The sequence below is a fragment of the Lemur catta genome, chromosome 8, assembly GCF_020740605.2.
Source record: "Lemur catta isolate mLemCat1 chromosome 8, mLemCat1.pri, whole genome shotgun sequence".
NCBI lineage: Eukaryota > Metazoa > Chordata > Mammalia > Primates > Lemuridae > Lemur > Lemur catta.
The window spans coordinates 91,311,252-91,332,943 of NC_059135.1; the positions used below are offsets into that span (position 1 = coordinate 91,311,252).

Below are 21,692 nucleotides of genomic sequence, written 5' to 3' on the forward strand. Positions count from 1 at the left end.
AATTTTTTATTTCTTTCAAATACCCTCCTCAAAGCCAAGAGGCTGATGAAGGCAGAAACAGGTCCTTAAAGCAGGAGGGCACATCCAACAGCTCATTTACTGAAAGTTAGGATGACAGAGAAAGATGAAGATGACCAAGTTGGATCTTCAACAAGAAGACAGAGTTGGACAGATGCAGAAGAAAAGAGGCGGCTTTATACTAAATCCTTGATAGAAAAAAATTAAGTCTTGGGGCACCTGAACTGATTTCTACTTGTGAAATGCAGTATCTGTCAAAGAACGCCAACCATCTACAAATATTTCATTTGTGTTTACACTGGAGTGAGTACTAAAGTGCCAATCTAATTTTGTTCAACAATTTCAGATTAAGAACGTGCTTTCAAAGCCACATTGTGGATTAAGATGACTTCTAGTGCAGATTCAATGTTTTCTAATAACTGACAGATATTTACAACTTCCATTCCTAGGGGAAACAGATTTAAATGTCACTCAATAATATTGGTCTAGTTTAAAATGTTAAATTTCTAAGAGAAACAAAAAAATGATTATTTCAGCTAAAACTATATGCTTTTATAATTGAAAGAGACCCAAAAGGTTATCTACACATCAACTTTCTTCCTAATACAGGGATCTCTCCTATATCACCCCCATACCCCACCAAAATATGGTCACTAAGCTCACAATAATAAAGAATCCCTATCTCATGAGGGTACCAGAAGTTCTCCAGGCTGAAGAGAGAGACTTAATTTCTGGTACCTTGACTGATCCTTCAACTGAAACAAGTAAACAGATAATACAAAATATTTATTTTTGATTTTCTTTTTTTTAAATCTGTGAGGTAACAAAAATGTTAAGAAATTCTGGAAGGCAAAAAGTAAAAAAAAAAAAAAAGAAAAAGGTGGGAATCCAGGAAGGTTATGTGTACTGTGGGAGTTGGCTTTTTCCGCTGAGCCAAAACCAAATGATCACAAACTTTGATTTTTACAATTTGGTAACAACTGCCCCACATAAACCTTGACACAGGTGTAACAGGGAAAAAATCTTCATTGAGATTTTGTGACAACAGATTGGCCCTCATGTAGTTTTGCGATCTAAATTCACGTACTATACCTGGATTGTCCAAAAAACCCACAAGTCAGGACTAGATATAAAATGGACCCGGGCTGAAGTACTCCCAGGAGCTTGGCAGAAGATCCTCCCTAAAAGAAGAGAGCTTCAGCCCTATGCCTCAAAGAATTCCTACAGATACATTTCAAAGGAATATGGGCTCACAGTCAAAAATCAAAAGCACACAAAAATTCAAATATGAACAAAAGCCAACAAAACGACAGCAGAATCAAATCTGCAAAGACTCATTCAAACACTGCCCCCCTCCACACACACACAAACATGCCCATTCATCCCCAAAGCAACAGAGATTAAGTCTAACCACTCTTTCACATGACAGTTCAACTGGTCCATAAGTATCCACGCCTCTTCCACCTGTCCCTCTATAACAAGATGCTGGTACTTCCATCTTGGTTGCTATCCTCTGGACACAGCCTAGTTTGAAGTGACCTATTGAAGCACTGCTGACAAAGTGTGACCACTGCAGACAGGATGGGATCATCCACTTTCCCTGATCCACACTCTTTTTCCATCAATGAAACCAAATACACTATGCTCTTTTCAATATTCTTTTTGTTAGAGACAGGGTCTCACTGTTGCCCAGGCTGGAGCGCAGTGATGTGATCACAGATCACCACAGCCTCAAACTTCTGGGCTCAAGCCATGCTCCTACCTCAGCCTACCAAGTAGCTGGGCCTACAGAAGCCACCACACCCACCTAATATTTTCAATATTCTTGATGCCCATTGATGAAATTCCACAGATTTCAAAGATTGTTAATCATATAGCCTTGCTAAGTCTAAGGCTTTGCTCTGGGTACCATGGTGAGCAATACAATATCCCTGCTCAGAGTGCACTTAACATTTAGGAGGCATGAACAAGATCTAAAACCTCTCACTTTTATTCCCATAAACTACTATCAAGTCAGATGGCATCCTCACCAAACTGTGAATTGGTATGACTGATTTTTCTGAAATTAAATGCAACAGTTCACATTTATCTTCTCAAATGATGCTTTAAGTGATGTTCAAATCTGGCAAGGCTAATACCTATGTCTTTATGCAAACTGATAAAGACCCTGAAATATATAGGTTGTGCTGTGTGGCTTGAGACAATACCACCAGGTTGACAATTCACTGGCTGATACTATTCTCTCTGTGGTTAGTAATTATACATTGTGTAGCTTAGTCACTCAGAATGTTGGAAATCTTGGAGCTGTTTGGAAACACAAACCATCTAGCCTTGTTCTCTCCAGATTTACAGGGTTCCTTAATATCTTAATTCTGATTACAGTTTTAGATCTCTCTCCCTACCTTCATTGGCTTATTTCAACTACCCTGTACTGAGATCTTATTATGTGTGGAGCACAGTGGTAGGCACTGGGGAAGTGCAGAAAGATAAAGACCTTAACTCTGAACCTTCACAGTCCAGCCAGGCAAAACTGACTAATTAATAAATAAAGGTGTTGTAACCTCCACCTTCTCCTCAATGCCCAAATTGTGCCACAAAAAAAAAGAGTTTTGAAAGCCCTTCTTGCTCCTTCCTCTCCCTCTCTTCCTTCCTTCAATCAGCAAATGTTTGTGAAAACTCCATTATGTTAGGCATGAGGGATGTATAATGATCCCAGCCCTTGGGTACAGCAAACATTCTAGTCCTGGGAGACAGCACGGAGACAAATAAAACAGTGCCCTTGTTAGTAGTACGAAGGGGATGACAAGGCACGATCTCCACATCACAGAAGAGCCTATTTTAGGAAGGGGAATCATTCTTAACGACTATCAAACAAGTCTCTATACAGTCTTCCAGGCATCTGTTAGCCTCCATTGAGCATTTGTTACGCATTAGGCAACAGAAATACAAAGATGAAAGATGAAGTCTTGGCCCTCCAGAAGTTTAGAGGTTTAGGATATTGCTTGCGTAACACTCACTATGTTATGTGAAGAAGCAGTGTCCAGAACCCAGGGGTTTAAACACCCACCGGGGCTCCCACTCCTCCTGATCCAACCTGGGTTTTCCATCTGTGGCCATGGCAGGAGGTCCCCGGGAGGGCGTTTTTTGAGGCAGGGCAGGATGATGGGACTGGAAACATTCATATCTAAGCTTATTAGAAATCACACAGGTTCCAGCTCAAGCATGATTCTCTAATAAAGCAGTCAGGGTCTCCTGGCTGCTAAGCTTCCTGTGACCTTCTGACCCAGGCAAGGTCCCTGGAGTGCGTTATCTTCACTCAGTCCCAAGCCCTTCCTTTTTCCATTTCACCCCAACTAGGTAGGATTTAAAATGTCATCCACTCTGTCTGATTATTACCAGCAAAAAAAGGTCAATGTCAGTCAGGTCAACCACTTTTCTTTGGGCAGATACTGACATTTCAAATGACAACACAAACCAAGTAGCAACTGGCATCTACTCTGAGAGGATACAAATTGTGTTATTCTGTAATTTATCTTTCTATAGGCTGAGTCCTCTCGGAGAGCTCCTCAGGGTGGCATCCCTGACTCACGTGTCACTCTATCCCTTCCCTACACTGATGTTGCCTGGATGCAGGATGTGCTCAATAGGTGTCTGCTGAAAGAAGAAATCAATCCCACCTATGGGGTCAATTCAGTCAGTTCTCTGGCAGAAAAGAAACCAAGCTGAAGATTTAAAATACCTCCAAAATGATAGCAATTTTCTTTAAAAATGTTTTATAAAGCCTTCATACACTAATTGGAAATAGTGAAAGTGTTACCAAAGCAGGATAGAGAAATAACAACATGAAGGCAATTACCTCAAGAGGACAGATATGTATTAACAATTGATTATTTTGGGTCAATTTCATCCAATTTAAATAAATTTCCTGAGGGCCTAGTAAGAACAAAGGCCTTGTGGAGGTACTAGCCACCCTGTGTGCCCAGCCACTTTTAGTTTAGCAACAATGATCCTTTCCTTTGGGGAATCCCCACCTCCCCCTCACTCTAGTTCGGAGGGGCTGCCAACCACAGAACACAACTCCTGGCCAAAACAACACAAATTTCCTGGGGAAAAATCTGTGACCCAAGCCATGCCAAACAGAGGAGTCCTTCCTTAAGATTTTATATACTAATGCAGGGAGGGGGCAGCAAGACTGAAACAGTCTGTGGCCAGACCTCCATGGTGATAACACAGAGAGACAAGCAAAGCAAGGGTGAAGGGACATGACAAGGCTGTTTGAGTGCCTAGGACTCCCAGTTCTGATGGCTGAGAAAGGCTCCCTTTTGCTTATACCACTGTGCTGGGCAGAGTTCCTACCATCTGCAATCAAAAGAGGCAGTTTTCTCTGCTGGTTCCATGATGAAACGAAATAAAAATCATCACAGCAAAGGGGGACAAGATCTGCTCTGATCCAATGTGGCTGTCTGCATTCTCTAGAGACTTCCTTTCCTTTGTGTTTCTACATGCACATCCTTGACCAAAGCCAAGCTCTAATTACCTAATGAGATTCCCCAGGTGCTCTTGAAAGATTTGACTTTAAGATATAGCAAAGTTTCTGAATAACTGCCAGAGAATGGTCCACAGAATCAAAAGGTCAGAAGCAATGGTGCCAGAATTTCTTAATTGCTGGGCAGGAAAATTTCCAAGACTTATTAAGAAAAAAAATTCCTTCCACAAATAAATCCCTTCATGATCTCAAATACATCTCACTATGGAAATAAGATCAAGATGTTGACAGTCTTCTGGCTAGGATGTTATACTTTAAAGAGCTGGATTCTTTAAAGAACATGATAATGTAGTTATCCAGTGACATGAAAAGCCACTCAGATACCCCAAATAGAAACTTACACAGCCTTCGGCAGCTTAGGTATGATGGTGTGTGAGTGCCTGGGCTGAGCCACACCACTTTCACCTTTTCTTGTTTCTGTGGTTAATTCCCAGTATGCCCTGGCCTCTTCCCTCCATGGAGCCCAGGGCAGGCCGTCAGATGGCGAGAGAGCCTAAGGAGGCATGGTCACTGCAAAGCCTGGAAGGCAGATGCTAAGGATGGCACAGGAGGCCATTCCTTGCCTCTCCTCAAGGAAGCTCCACCTAGCCAGGGAGACACATTACAAAATCAGACAGTCCTGTATTGAAACTTGGAACTTATTAGCTGTATGGTACTGGACAAGTCACTTAACCTCTGTAACCTTTAGTTATATGACATACTCATTTATTGGGCACCAACATTGGCAGGTACTTGGTGAGGCTCCAGGGTTACAAAGAAAACACGGTCTGTAGTCATATAAACGATAGTTTCAATTGCATATGAGTAAGTATGATGATGGACAAAGGCAGAGGAGGCAGCTTAGAAGAATTAAATGAGATAATTTTTTAAAATTGAAAAATAATGAAAACCTTGAGAACTAAATGAGATAATGGTATACAAAGCACCTACACAGAGAATGTAGATTCTAAATCCCCAAGACAGATTGTGCCTCTAAAGCTACAAAATGTTCTGAGATTTTATCTTAGGGAGATGTTGGTCAAGGAATGATTTAGTTAGCAGATTAAGGATTAAAGTGGTAAAAATGGTATATGGTTAGCTAGCATGTGGCATTAGGGACAGTCCCTTCATGCCTTTCTAGGGACTTTGCACCTTTCCTGGCCCAGCTTTCTTCCCTCTCTTCTGGCTCCTAAAAGAGGCTTAGGGGGTTGTAAGATGGAAATATGTTGGGAGCCTCCAGAGTTTTTAGCTTTCTGTAAATCACAGTAAGAGAGTCTTGTTCCCTGTAAAAATAAATGCTATGATGCAGTGAGAATATTAGACACCAACAACAAAAGCACAGTGGTGCCTCTTCTAGCACATTCTGGGAAGGGAGTTACCCTTTGGAAACAAAGGGAGATGGAGCAACTTGGCCTAGAGCCTACAGACACTCGTGAATTATGTATCTGGAAGCTTCTTCACATTCTTCTTCCCTGCTACTCAACAGGAACCATATTAAATTGAGTTACATATCTCAGGGACTTGCTTTGAAATACATGGATTATTTATCATGTTATACTTTTAAAAGAACTTGTGAACTTTACCAATGAAAGAAGAAGTCTGCACATATTTTTTACCTCATTTTTATATCCCAATGTCTGTCAACTTTCCAAACACTTGCACCAGGCATACTGCTCAATTTATTCCTTGGTCAAAAAATCATTTTCACACTTTATCCTCCCAAAATTATCTTGTCCCTTCTCTTCACTAAGCAGAAATACATCCTGATCTCAGCCTAATCAGGTTTTTCTCAGGTCCTACTGATTGATGGCTTCTCTCCTGGATGTTCCTCAACCCCATCTCTATTTCCAAGGCATATTACTGAGAAGGTAATGGGATCTATTTGAGATGAAATGCCAATGACCAGTTTCAGCCCAATTTGAGAAAAAAAAAAAAAAGATAAATTATTGTTGAAAGAGGAAAAGAGAAATAAAAAATAAAAATAAACAAACTAAGATGGACAACAATGGCCCCATGATCCTTGTCTCCTGGTGTTCACACCTGCTTTTGTCCAATACTTTCCCCTTGAGTGTGGGAGGGAGCTATGCCTTGCTTCTAACCAATAGAATACACCAAAGATGACAGGACATACATGATTACATGTATGGAATTATATTACATAAGACAACAATGTATATCCTGCAAGGATATGCCCTCCCTTGCTGGCTTTGTTGAAAGTAAGTAGCAATGCTGGGGAGGCCCATGTGGCAAGGAACTGAGGGTAGCTTCTAGCTAACAGCCAACAAGAACTGGTGACCTCAGTCAACAGGTCACAAAAAACTGAATGCTGCCAACAACCACATAAACTTGGAAGCGAAACCTTCCCTAGTAGAGGCTCAGATGAGATTGCAGTATCTTGACTGCACCCTTCTAAGAGTCACAAAGGAGTCTGCCAAGCTGTGCCCAACTGCTGACACACAGAACTGTAAATAATAAATGTGTGTTGTTTTAAGTCATAACATTTGTAGTAATATTGCTGTGCAGCAATAGATGACTACACAAACAGCTGAGAATGAGAAAAGCGGCCCCTGACATCTGAGAGCTAGCTTGGCACTACTATCAGCAAGGCCTTGACGTTCTTGTGAGCTGGCCTGCACTCAACCATGCCTTGGTGTTAAACATACACAGTATCAAAGAACACTGATACTAAATAAGGCCACTCTATGACTGTGAGCAAGGATCAAGATAAAACAGGACCAGTCTGCAATCATGTCTGAACATGGACAAAAACATAAACATTGTTCAAATCACAAAAATGGCCAAATGCCCTCTAAACTGGCTATCATCCACACACAGCTTTAAACTTGATTCATTCCCTCCATGTCATAGAGATAAGATTTACTTAGATACTCATTCATAGGCTCACTACTCCTTACAGCATCCAACAGAGCAAAGCCCCACTTCCTTGAACCCTCCCCAAAATCACCTAACACAAGTCCAAATCTATACCAAGACTGAAATTTACACTAACACCCTGTTACTGAGACGCCCCATGATTCCCATTGGTATGTGTTCTCCCTCCCTACAACCAGCAATATACCCAGTATACCCAACGGGGTGTTCCTGGCTGAACACAACTAGACCTCTGGCTGTGGGTCACTGACAAAACAATAACAAGCAAATATATCAAGCAAATAAGAATAAAACACTAAACATGACTTTATCATGGAACTTGCATAAAAAAAGAAGCATAAACCAATAAAGGAGGAGGCCACATACAGTTTAAATTAGATATAAAACACCAAAATAAAGTTGTGTCTCAAAATGAGTATAAAGAAATTATTTGATAAACAATATTAGGATAAATGAATAGGAATAGCAAGACTAGGATATATACTTCAGACTAAATAAAAATGAACTCTATATAGGCTAAAGAATTAAACATAATAATAGATTAGCTGAAATGTAATGGACTACTTTATCAGAGCCGTGGAAAAAACAATGAACCTCTTATTTGGAAATAAGAACAAAGAAAAACATTGACCAATTTAGGTACAAATTCCTCACATATAATGGAAAACAATACAAAAGTAAAATAAAGTACCTGAGAAATACTTGTATCACAATGACAAAATATTTAAATCTAGAATAGAGACTATTCGAATTTACAAGGAAAACATCACATGAGTAAAGTCTATTAACAGACAATTCACAGGAGAAAATAGAGTAAACAAAGAGTCCTGTACTCAAACCTGGAACTTATTAGCTATATGCTGGATAAGTTACTTAACCTCTGTAACCTTTAGTTACATAGAACCATCTTCAATCCTCTCAGTGGTACAAAAAGGTGCCATTATATAGCAAATACCAAGTAGACAAATGAACAATCAAAGCGAAAGAGTTGGGGGCATGATGAGAAGCTCCCTGTATCATGGATAGCATTTTATATAGTTACAACTTATTTGTAAAGCAACACAGAGGAGTCATAACCTAATTCCCCAACTCCTGGAAACCTTTCAGCAGAAACTATCTGCTCAGATTTCACAATAATATTATCTACAATGATAAACGGAAACAACTTAAAAGTGTAAGAAGGGTAAATGTTCAGTGAATTGTGCTGTATTAACATGTAGATTATATAGGTATTAAAACAAATAGGAAGGCTGGAAACATGGAAAGCATTTAGGATATGTGACCAAAATAATGCAGATTATAAAAATGAAAATAAAGGCTACCGTTAACTGAAGAGCTATAATGTGCCAGGCACAGTGTTCAAGGCATTTTGGTTACATCTCATTTAATCTTCACAACACTTGCTAGAACAGTAATATTATTCTCATTTTATAAATGAAGATACTAGGGTAAAGAGATTTTAAATAACCGGCCAACGTCACGTAGCTGGGAAATAGAGAAGACATGTAAACCACAATGAGTCCAAACGCTACGTTTTTAACCACTGCACTGTCCTGCCTCTTTTAGACACGCATGATGATTGCAACCACGCACAACTATGGATATCTGGGGACAAAGACTGCAAGATAATATGCAAATGTAAAATAACTGTGATATGGGAAAAGGATTAAAGGCAATTTAATTTTATAAGCCATCAGCTATAATGCTATATGATCTACTCAAAGAAAACAATGAGGACAATCAAGCAATGAACTCTTAACCTTCTCCAATTCTCCATGAGAAGTTTAACTACAGCCGTCCCTCTATATATATTGGGGATTGGTTCCAGGATCACTTGCATATACCAAAATCTGCACATACTGAAATCTAGCAGTCAGCCCTAAAGAACTCACATATAAGAAAAGCTGGCCTTCCAGGTACGTGGGTTTTGTTTGCATCCTGCAAATACTACAGTTTCCATACGCATTCGGTTGGAAAAAACCTATGTATATGTGGCCATGTTGTTCAAGGATCAACTGTATATATTTAATATGTCCTTGGAAAGAGACTTGGCTTTGCCTCCTCTCCAAAATTACTTCTAATTTCATTCTTTTCTAGAAAAATGGAATGGAAGCAAAGAATAGACCAGGATAAATATCAGAATGTAGAATGCAGCCTTCAGAGCTGGGTAGAGATCACTGGTCAAGGGTGACAAAGAAAAAGCTCAGCAGATAAAGAGACAGAGGCCCAGAAGGAGACGTGCAAAATGCAGAGCTGCGCAGGCAAGGCAGATAAGCCTCAGGGCTCCTAGGCAGGGAGAGGGCTGGGGAGAAGAGGTGTACCTCCACCCAAAGGAGGGTCTGCCTGCCTGCTTTCCCTCTTATAATAATGGGAGAGCCTATCTGCTCACAGTAGACAAGTCTGAAGATAAAAATCAAAAGTCCCTGTAGAAACAGCAGTGGGTGCCCTATCTGGCTATCTTTTTTTCTAAAACACAGGATTCAGCAATGCTACGTGGCAACATAAGGGTGGGTATAAACTGACACTCTTGCCATTCAGGTGTGTGTGCTGACAGTAAACCAATACACTTTCTTCTTGGGAGAAGTATTCATCATTTTTTCCACAACTAGATCTTCAATTCTTTTGAGTTTATTCATACTTTTAGGATAACCAAGATTCTCTTCTGGTCAAATCTCAGATGACGCTTTGACCACAAGTGTCATCTTTCTTAGGTGGCAAATGGAAAGAGAGGGCACTCAGTTGGACTAGAAAGCCCACGTTAAGAAGCATTTACTAGGGAGTGCGGATTGGTGTTGAGGGAATCCCACCCTGGGCATTCCAAGCTGTTCTACTCGCTGTCTTGCTCAGAAGGCCCCTCACTTGGCAGGAGATGATTCCTTGCTGTGTTTACGGCAGATCATATCCCCAGATTACAGGGAATACTCTTTCCCTGACTATCCCACCTGTGCAATCTCTTCAGAAGAATATTGCACAGAGGGTCGGGGCAGAGCTAATTTGTCATCAAGGCTTCTGAGATGAGAAAAGCAAAGCTGAGAGCTTCAACAGACATCAACATTTTAAGGGGGCAGACTGAGTATGGCTGGGGAAGGAGGGATGTGCAACAATGCTCTGTAAATCTGATTTTACCGATACTACATCTCAGCCAGACTGGAATCAGTTATGTGCAAAATGATTAATCACTGTCTCCCTGAAATATTCCAGGTCCTCCTGCCTATCCTTAGGATGAGGAAAAAACTAACGCTGAAATATGACTTTTAGGCTTTTCTTCATTCTATATCCTTTTAATAAAGTAGAACAAAAAATTTTGCCTTGGGTTTGGCTGAGTTATGGGGTTTATCTCCTAAGTGGCAAATCTTCATTCCTCAGCCCAATCACCAAACTGAGCCCAAGTTATAAGAAGCCTGATGGAGGAGGAAAAATGCTTGTTCCATACCTAAGGCATCGATTCATCAACCGTGATAACTGCTCTGTGAGACAGGTTTTCCCTTTATATTTATAGAAAAGTGGGCACTGCAGAACAAAATTAATTTAGCTAACGGGCAAGTGCTGATGGCTGTGTGTGGTAAAGCCCAGTGTATGTTTCTGACAAACAGGGCTGATGAGTTACAACTGGACCACATGACTGCTGGGGAGTGGGGGAGAAAAGTGGGAGAACACAGCCTTGGGGCACTATCTGAGGCACGGACTCCAGCTGGCCCCCACCTACCTTCTCTGCATACTCAGACACAATCTGCTTGATCTCGGCAGAGCAGAGTCCCACGATCTGGCCCACGGAGCTTGCGGTGAGACGGCTCTGCAATCACACGGAGGAAGGGCTCTCAAGGCCATGCCTTGTCTTTCACAGCACTAGAAAATCTGAACACTCTCAATATTATCATAAAATAGATAACATTCCCAGGGGAAAAAATAATTTGGCTTTGCCCACACATACATCTACAAGGAAGGGAGAAAATAAGTCTCAGGATGAATATTCAGCCACCTCTCTACTTCTTGAGTCACTCAGCTGACTGTGCTAGATTCTCCTTGGCCCTGGGTGCCCCTGGAAAATGGTTCTTCTCTTCTATGCCCCATTCCCAGCTCTCTTCTCCTGAGGGTCACTAAACAGAGCCTGCAGGGACTTGGCAGGCCTAGGAGTCAGGGAAGAGCAAAGAGCAAATGGAGAGGACAAGAAATCTCAGAACCCCTAAAATGTCTCTTTACTTCCAGAGGCCTTTTCTGGCCTCAAAAGCAATGATTCTTTCAAAGCACTTGGCTAAACCTTCCAGACAGACTTTGAGCTCTGGGAAGACCAACTATAAACTTGGAATTCCGTTTCCTACCTAGACAGTGTCGGAAGGAAGCAGAAGACAAGGTTCCTTTGCATGGGGCATAACTTGTGGTTATGGTGAGGCAGAACTGCCCCTGCTCTTCTGCAGAGGCCCTGTGAGCTGTCCCAGGAGGGACAGCCTGCTCTCCCTCCCAGACGTCCCCACAGACAGCAGCACTAGACATTTATAAAAAGCTTCACCAAAGGAACTACCCAAGGAAGAGGAGGCACTGTGTGCTGAAGAGAGAGGGCTGTGGAGAAGGTGGTCGCTCTGGAGGAAGACCTCCAGAGCAGAGCAAGGGGGTGCCAAGTCCCCATCTCCACACAGGCCCCCCCTGAGACCACTCCCCACTTACCTCCTCTTTTGCCATGGCGGTCATCTTGGTCATCAGTGACTGAATACGCTGCTGAAAGAGGAACAGGCAGGGGTGGCAGTGAGCGGTTCTGACCAGGTAAGACAGAAGCAATATGCCCACACGGGTCTTTGGGTGAAGTCCAGGGATTATTCTCCTCAATCTCATCTTATGGGGAGGCTCAAGACAGGTGAGCAACGGAAACAGGAAGGTGTGGGGGCCACTCACAGCAGCTGGCTGCAAGAGGCACTGGCCATTTGGGAGGTAAAATTTCTCCACACGTGGCTTAAACAGAAACTGTAGAGAGCCTACATGGACCACACACCTCTTCAGCTGCTCGAAGCTCATCTTCTTCATGAGTATCAGCTTTTTCTGCAGCCGACAGCCCTGTGGGAAGTGCTGCTTTCTTGTCCTCAGCCTAGAAGGGAAGATGGGAAAAGAGCTGAGTATTGGAGTTGGAGACTCAGTAGTGAAAGAATATTGTAAAGAGGCATGAGGCTGTATAAAGGAAACCCAGATCGGGAGAGCTGCACCAGTCTGAGAAAGAATGGACAATCCAGAGACCTGAGCTTCCATTTGAGATAGAGAGCGGGCAGGTTCAGCTTCAGGGCCTGGCAATCACCTGTCTCCACTTGCCAACTGCTCGCTGAGCTGATTAAGTTCATATCAGGCCACACACATTTTCCAGACCTATCCTTATGCTTTGATTGATCTTCCTCCTATTTTAACACCTTCAAGAGCAGACCACTCCTAAAGGAGTGTTTTTTCAAACTGCCTATTGAGACTCATTAGTGGGACATGAAAGTAAATTAGCAGGTATGACTAGCATCTATATAAATTAAATAAAAAGAATAGAACACATCAGAGTGCTTTGTAAGCAGCAAAGGGTTAAGTACTGCTTAGTGAAACTTTTGTTTTTGAGGTGTTTGTGTGTCTGTGTAAGTGAACCATGATGAAAAATAGAATATTTACTGCTGAGAGTAATCAAAAAAGTTTGATAACCACTGTCCTAAAGGATAAAAATCAAAACTGTTTCCTCTAGTGATCAAGTTGCATGCTCTGAACTCTCAGGCTCAATACTATGTAAAACAACAAACTAAAGATACCCCAGATTAGCTGCTTTTCCTCAAACATGGGCTAGAGGTCTGGAGATTTAATCCTACCTCTGTCAGCCACTAGCTGGGTGACCTCAGGCTTACCTCTGATCTCTGGATCACGGTCTTCTAGGGGTGAATGAAAGGTTTGGTCTCAGAAGCCCTTTTTACACCATCCCAATTCTGGGATCCTTTTCTAGAACAAGTCTACCATTGCCCACGGGAACGCCATGAGCTCCTGGCTGCATGAATTTTTCCAGTCACAACCAAATTGCCTTATTTCACAATATATAGACAATCTTTTCAGATTCAAATTACATATCAAACTAAATGTACACATCAAACCGTTATTTATACACCACATGACACATTACATACTCAAATCCAGAAAACACCCTGCTCTGCAGGAAATGATTATTTAGTTGAGTAAAAACACAAATGTGTAAAAAATAATGAAAAGACCAAAAAAGAAGATATCATGATCAGTGCATGACAAATTATCAATAAACTACTACAACTACTAGTACTAATACTAATTAACCCTTATTAAATGTTTACTGTGTGTTGGACCATTCTAAGTCCTTTCCATTTTAATCTTCATAACAATGCTGTGAAGTAAGTACAATGACTGCCCCCATTTTACAGATTCTGTGAACTGAGGTACAATGAGTAAGTAAATTATTGAAAGTCACACAGTAAGGGGAGGAGCTAAAATTTGAAACCAGCCAGTCTGGCTTCAAAACAATGCTCGCAGTCACAGTTGGTGCCCTCCAGGGGCTGAGACAACAATGCAGGAAGCAGAGGGGGGTTTGGGCGAGCTGGACAGGGGAAGTATGGCAGGCAAATAGCAGCAGGAGTGTGTTTGTTCCATTCAAGAAAATTTGGGGGTCAGTAGAGAATGAGAAAAGGTTAGTAACAGATCTCAATCAGCAGGACCCTACTTTTTATTTTTAATTTTTTTTATTTAGGAAATTATGAGGGTACAAACATTTTGGTTACATGTTATGACTTTGCCACATCCCAACCATGATTTGAGACGTGCCCTTTCCCCCCCTACAACGCTCACCGAGTCCATTAGTTGTGAGTTTACCCACCCTAGCCCCTCTACCCCAAAGAATATTACTACTGTGGGAGCACCTTAGTGTTGATCAGTCAGTGCCAGTTTGATGGTGAGTACATGTGGTGCCTATTCTTCCATTCATGTGATACCTCACTTCAGAGGATGGGCTCAAGCTCTATCCAGGAAAATATAAGACGTGCTAGATCACCATCATTTGTTATAATTGAGTAGTATTCCACTGAATACATATACCATATTTTATTAATCCACTCATGGATTGATGGGCACTTGGGTTGTTTCCACATCCTTGCTATAGTGAATTGTGCTGCCATAAACATTCGAGTGCAGATGTCTTTATCATAGAATGACTTCTGTTCCTTTGGGTAGATGCCTATTAGCGGTATTGCTGGATCAAATGGTAGTTCTACTTGCAGCTCTTTGAGGGATCTCCAAATTCTTTTCCACAGAGGTTGCACTAATTTGCAGTCCCACCAGCAGTGTAAGAGTGTTCCTATCTTTCCACATCCTTACCAGCATTTGCTTTGGGATTTTTTGATAAAGGCCAATCTTACTGGAGTGAAGTGATAGCTCATTGTGGTTTTGATTTGCACTTCCCTAATGATTAGAGATGTTGAGCATTTTTTTATGTTTGCTGGGCATTATTCTGTCTTCTTTTAAAAGTTTTTGTTCATGTCCTTCACCCATTTATTGATGGGGTTGTTTGATTTTTTCTTGTTGACTTGAGTGCTAGATAGATTCTAGTTATCAGCCCTTTATCAGATGTGTAGAGAGCAAATATCTTCTCCCATTCTGTAGGTTGTCTATTTGCTCTAATGATAGTTTCCTTGGCTGTACAAAAGCTTTTTAATTTGATCAGGTCCCATCCATTTATTTTTGTAGTTGCTGTGATTGCTTTGGGGGTCTTCTTCATAAATTCTTTGCCTAGGCCAATGTCTGAAAGAGTCTTCCCTGCATTTTCTTCTAGGATTCTTAAGGTTTCATGCCTTAGGTTTAAGTCTGTTATCCATCTAGAATTGATTTTTGTAAGAGGTGAGAGGTGGGGATCCCATTTCAATCTTCTCCATGTAGCTATCCAGTTTTCCCAGCACCATTTATTGAAAAGGGATTCTTTTCTTCAGTGTATATTTTCGTCAGCTTTGTCAAAGATTAGATGACAGTATGTGGATGGTTTCACCTCTGGATTCTCAGTCCTGTTCCAAAGGTCTATGTCTCTATTCTTGTGCCAGTACCATGGTGTTTTAGTTACTATAGCCTTGTAGTACAGCTTGAAGTCTGGTAGACTGATACCTCCCAGTTTGTTCTTTTTGCTTAAGATTGCTTTGGTCATATGAGGTCTTCTCTGATTCCACACAAAGCATAAAATTATTTTTTCTAAATCTGTAAAGAATGATGTTGGTACTTTGATAGGGATTGCATTAATTCTGTACATCACTTTAGGCAGTATGAACATTTTAACAATGTTGATTCTACTAATCCATGAGCACAGTAGATTTTTCCATCTGTTTACATCTTCTACGATTTCTTTCCTTAGTGTTTTGTAGTTCTCCCTGTGTATGTCTCTCACCTCTTTCGTTAAATATATACCTAGATACTTGATTTTCTTTGAGGCTATTGTAAAAGGTACTATGTTTTTTATTTGAATTTTGGCTTGTTATTGGTGTATAAGAATGCCTCTGATTTGTGTGTATTAATTTTGTATCCTGAGACTTTACTGAATTCACTTATCAATTCCAGGAGTTTCTTGGTTTAATCATTGGGGTTTTCTAGATATAATATCATCAGCAAAGAGTGATAGTTTGATCTCTTCTGTCCCCATTTGGACACCCTTAATTCCCCTCTCTTGTCTGATTGCTCTAGCAAGAACTTCCAGTACTATGTTGAATGGAAGTGGGGATAGTGGGCATCCTTGTCTGGTTCCAGATCTAAGTGGGAATGGTTTCAATTTTTCCCCATTCAGAATGATATCGGCTGTGGGTTTATTGTATATAGCCTTGATAACTTAAAGGTATGTCCCATTTATGCCTATTTTGGTAAGAGTTTTTATCATAAAGGTGTGCTGGACTTTGTCAAATGCTTTTTCTGCATCAATTCAGAGAATCATATGGTCTTTGTTGTGGCTTTTATTTATGAGGTGAATTGTGTTTATGGATTTGCATATGATGAACCAGCCTTGCATCTCTGGTATAAAGCCCATCTGGTCATGGTGAATTATTTTTTTGATATGCTGTTGGATTCAATTTGCTAAAATTTTGTTGACGATTTTTACATCAATATTCATGAGGGATACTGGTCTGTAGTTTTCTTTTTTTGTGTCCTTTCCTGGTTTTGGTATCAAGGTGATGTTGGCTTCATAGAATGAGTTAGGGAGGATGCCATCTTCCTCAATGTTGTGGAATAATTTCTGTAGCATAGGTATGAGTTCTTCTTTAACTGTTTGGTAGAACTCAGAAGTGTAGCCATCTGAGCAGGAACCTACTTTTTAAGAGGCTACTGACCACTTTAGCTGGCACTTGAGACGGGCTTTGATGTCAGACAACCTGGGTTCAGATTCTTATTAATGCACTTTAGGGCTGTGTGACTTTGGACAAATCACTGAGTCTCTCTGAGCATCAACTTTCTGACCTGAAAAACAGCAGTAAGTATCCTTCTCATAGAGTTATTCTGGAAAATAAGTGAAAAAGTACACGCAAAGCCCTTAACGAAGGGCCTGCAACACAGTAAGGGTTTGGTACCACAGGATTTATGTGCCTGCCCTGCTGATGATGATTAAGGATGATCGATAAACACATACATTAACAAAGATTCCATTGTGAAGTTAGAAACGCCCATCCTGACTTACCTGGTTCTCCCACATTTGGCATTTCTACAGCAGGGAGGTGCATAATTTACAGTTTTGCTCTATCTCACTGCCAGCTTCCTGTCTACATCTGTCTAGAGACTCAGATGAGGAATGCTGTGGGAGCCCTGAGAGTAGACTTCATATTCTCACTTTGGAGCTACTGGATCCCACTTGACTGACCCTGGGGTCATAACTTCCACTTACCCCTTACTTCCATCCCTGGGATGAGACTGCTGCTTCGCTCCCTGGTCTGTAGAGGCCGCAGACCAAAAAAGTCAGGATGGAGATGCAGGGGTCAAAAGCAGCTGGCACACCCCTGCCACCACAGCCTGCCCAGGGATCAGTGCCTGGTCAGCAGCAGCCCTGCCAGCCCACCACCCCTCCCGGGCTTCCCAGGGAACTGCTGCCCAGACTGTGAGTATCAGACAGAGGTGAAGGAGTTGCTTCCATCTCTCAAGTATTCTTTCCCATTATCTATGCTTTTCTTACCTTCTCTGTTTTGCTCTGGCGGCTAAATCCATATCTCCTGCAGCCACAAAAAAGAGGAGTTCAATTACAATTCAAAAATCATAATAAATTCAATCAAATGCATTTTGGTTGGATTTTTATATGAAAAGCACCAAAGAGAATTTAGGTTATTTGGTGACTGAAGAAAATGTTTTAAGTGCCTAAATCACAAACATATGCCACTGTTTTTTGAATAAAGAGCCAGTCACCACACTTACTATGTAAATATGATAAACGGGAACTCTCAGTAGAGTACAATGTTTTCCTAAAGTGCAATCATTACTCTTTGAATCAGGAACTGCATTTCAGAGCCACAGTTTAAGCTAAAAGCCTTAAAAATATCTTTGTAAACAAAAGTAAAAGTGTTTGCTTCAGCCAAATATGCTCTTTGGTAGCTACTTCAGCAACTTTTCTTCTCAAACATAATCCAACCACGATGCCAATAATGTTGTACACTCAATTCACACAACTTTAATTCAAAGAAACACAAATACAAATGCACTTCAGTTTAAAGCAGTTTATTTTCTGGCTGCAATTAATCTATGCTTTTTCTTTTTTTAAATAAGTATAACAATGCAAAAACCATTCAACTTAAAACAAAAAGCATAATGCAAAACACCCAGCCTCTTATACCTTTAAGTAATCTGTAAAGAAATAAAATTCCATGTACCATTTAAGAAGAACAAAAGAAAGGCTTTGCTCTGTCCTTGCTTGCGCCATGCCTCTCACCTCGTTTTGAGCTTCTAGCCTCACTGCCCCTACTCTTCCTGCCTACTCCTTATCCAACTTCACATTGGCCTGACCTGCATTTATCAGTAGCAGCCTCCTCCCTCAGGAGAAAACAGGACCTCCTCAGCAGTCTCATGAAAGCTTCTCCTCTGTGGCCCAGCCTACAACCATTTAGCCTCACCTCCAGCAGCTCACCTCATGTGCTCTTGTTCCATCTACCGCCTGGACAGACAGCTCTGCACACACTGAGCCATTCTCCTCTCTCCCCCTAATTCCTGATGTACCCTACACCCCTCGGCTCTACAGCTTCCTTTTCTGAGGTACCCCCATGCACACACGCTAGGCCCTGGCCTGCCCACCCCCTGCATCTATACATGCTCCTCTCGGTTCCCAGATGGTGACTACGTCTGACTGCCTGACTGCATATCCGTATCTTTCTCCTTGAGGACAACGATTCTACTTTTACATTTTATATTTCCAGTGTTTGTTGAATGAATACACTAAACGTAAGTGAAAATAATGTGAAAACCCAGAAACCAAAAGTATTACCTGAACTTATGATAATAGACTGTCATATAACTGTTGAGACCAAAAACTCACTGTTGGGCATAGTGTGCCCATTCTTTACTCATAAATCTATAGGCTCAACGTGCAACAGACCAAGGTTACATTTTTGGGTATCTATATAAACTCTGTAAAGGGCCTTATGGCAGATTTTGTGAACTGGCTCACTATTTATTGCATTTTCCTACACTGCAGAGGCTGGAAAGACTATTTTCCATACTCTTGCACCTAGGGTCCTGAGTGCTATTTAGGTTCCACCAATTAGATGCATTTGCTGGAGTTTTGAATGTGGAACCATTAAATAAGGGGAAAGGGGACACATAAAGGATCCATTGTGTTGGCATGGATCCCAATAGAAGCAACCTGGTTCTGGGGCCAGGAACTCTCACAGTGGCTTCCTGATTTGCAGACAGCTTCCTGATTCAGACAGCAGTGGTGTGGTTCCCTTGCCAACAGCTGTAGCACCAGCTTCCCAATTCCACAGGCTGCTAGCTAGCTTCCTGATCATGGAGGCAGAGGCAGCATCCCTGGGGCTCCAGTTCTAACATAAGGCTTGGGAGCTGACGCTGGCTCAGCCCAGTGCCCATTGATCCCAATAATCAATTCTTTCTGCTAAACTAGTAGGAGGGTACTTGTGTTCTCAACCAGGCAGGGAACCCTGACCAATACAGAGTCTTGCCAAAGTTTCCCACTCCTAGAAGTGTCCTTGCATATTGAATATTTATCCTTCCCTTTCTAGGCTTGTAGCCCACAGGGATTCAGGCAGAGAGCCCTTATCTAAGGCCCAGGAACTTTGTGGATTTTCCAAATAAAGCAGTAAACAACTAAATCTCTGTGACTCAATTCCCAGGACCTATCTATTCCTCCTTAAAGATAGAGGTGTGGGAGAATCTTGCTACTCAAAACTACATTAGCCCCCCAGATATGTGCTTCTGTGTTTATACTGCCAGAGCATCATTGTGGTGTGCACAATAACTATCTGTTATGAGTAATCCTCTAAGCCTGCTGAACTCCTGGAGAGAAGGGAATTTGCTTCATTCATTTTTTTTATATTTTTAAAATTGAGATATATTCACATAAAATAAACTCACCATTTTAAACTGTACAGTTCACTGGTTTTTAGTGTACTCACTATGTTATGCAACCATCACCACTATCTAAATCCAGAACAGTTCCAACACCCCAAAGGAGACTCTGTACCTATCAGCAGTTAGTCCCAATTCCCCTACTCTTCAGCCTGTGGCTACCACTAATCTACTTTCTGTGTCTATGGATTTGTCTAGGAAACTCTGTGCCTATCAGCAGTTAGTCCCAATTCCCCCACTCTCCAGCCTGTGGCTACCACTAATCTACTTTCTGTGTCTATGGATTTGCCTATTGTGAACATTTCATATAAATGAAATCAATCATTCAACAGGTGGCCCTTTGTATCTGGCTTCTCTCACTTAGCATAGTATTTTTAATGTTCATCCATGTTGTAGCATGCATCAATACTTCATATGTTTTTATGGCTAAATAATATCCGATTGTATGGTTAAACCACATTTTATTTTATCAGCTGATAGACATTTGGGTTGTTTCAGCCTTTTGGCAATTATGAATAGTTCTGCTATAAATATTCATGTACAGCTTCATCCACTTTTATATCTCCACTGCCCGGTTCAGTGCCTGGCACAAAGCAGGCACTCAATCAATGTTTGCTGAACAAATGAAGAGTCCGGCTGATTTTTCTAAAGGCCTCCTTCTCCACATGATATGGCAGTAATGCTTCCACGCCAAGCACTGCCCTCAGCTGCCGCTCCTTCCTCTTGTCCTGTCAGCCCTGCCCTTTCCCCCTCAAGTGCCAGCTCTGATCTGCTGTGCCCCATGCTTCTATTTGTTCCTGCTTTCCCCTTCTTTAGCTCTGGGTCATCAACTTTTCTGCCCTGAACCATCATCACCAACAGAATTCCAGTCCTCTCTTCACCCAGGTTCACTTCTTCATACCCTAGACTTAGGACTGGGTCTTTCAATCAAGGATGTACATCTACAATAGCACAGTAAAAAAGAAATATAAAGAAGAGTCACATATATAATTTTTTAGATTAGTAGATTCACATATCCAAGTTACTCCAAACACACTTAAACATTTTCCAAGAACTAAATCAAAAATGAGCTTTTACATTTAAATTTAACTTAATTAAAATTCTATTCCTGAGCCACACTAGTCACATTTTAATTGCTCAATAGCCCCATATGGTTAATGGCTACCATACTGGACATCACCGTTCTAGAAAATAAAATAACCTTCAAAGGTAACTGCCTCAGGCCAAATTAAGACAGTTATCTAACTATCTGGAATCCAGAACAAAATAGGGGCATAAAAAGTCCTAAATACTAAGGACTGTGAACTCTGTTCTTTGCTCATTCAATAAGAATTCACTACTTTCCTTCTATGAGCATGTCATAGGCCTTACCATCATAGTAGACACAAACAAGTTGGGAGACACATGTTGTATTTCATTTGTTAACTACAGAATGACTTTAAGGCAACTCAAAATTAAACCTCTAATACTATGTAATAGGTGAACACCAGTATTCTAGTAGTTATGCCTCAAACTTCCACTTGAAAGTAAAATATACAGCACATAAAACAGATTTCCCTACAATAGCAGTTTTATAGCATGGTAAGGTGTTTTAGTTAACCTCTAAAAATTGATTGGACTGATAATAAAACTGAAATATTATAAGGCTGTGATTTTAAGTCTAAAATCAAAACTATGAGTCTTGCTTTTCTAACTCCAT

The 21,692-nt window shown here is 41.1% G+C and overlaps 1 protein-coding gene across 2 annotated transcripts in view; it reads right to left on the bottom strand.

The window, feature by feature from the left end:
• Nucleotides 1-21,692, bottom strand: part of CCDC93 (coiled-coil domain containing 93) — a 94,242-nt gene that overhangs the window by 37,988 nt on the left and 34,562 nt on the right. For both annotated transcript variants that reach the window (XM_045558609.1, XM_045558608.1), the window contains exons 8-11: nucleotides 17,598-17,634; nucleotides 12,420-12,512; nucleotides 12,098-12,148; nucleotides 11,142-11,228 (exon numbers count right to left, since the gene is read on the bottom strand). In XM_045558609.1, the coding sequence (XP_045414565.1) occupies nucleotides 11,142-11,228; nucleotides 12,098-12,148; nucleotides 12,420-12,512; nucleotides 17,598-17,634 (268 nt within the window). The remainder of the gene's footprint in view (nucleotides 1-11,141; nucleotides 11,229-12,097; nucleotides 12,149-12,419; nucleotides 12,513-17,597; nucleotides 17,635-21,692) is intronic.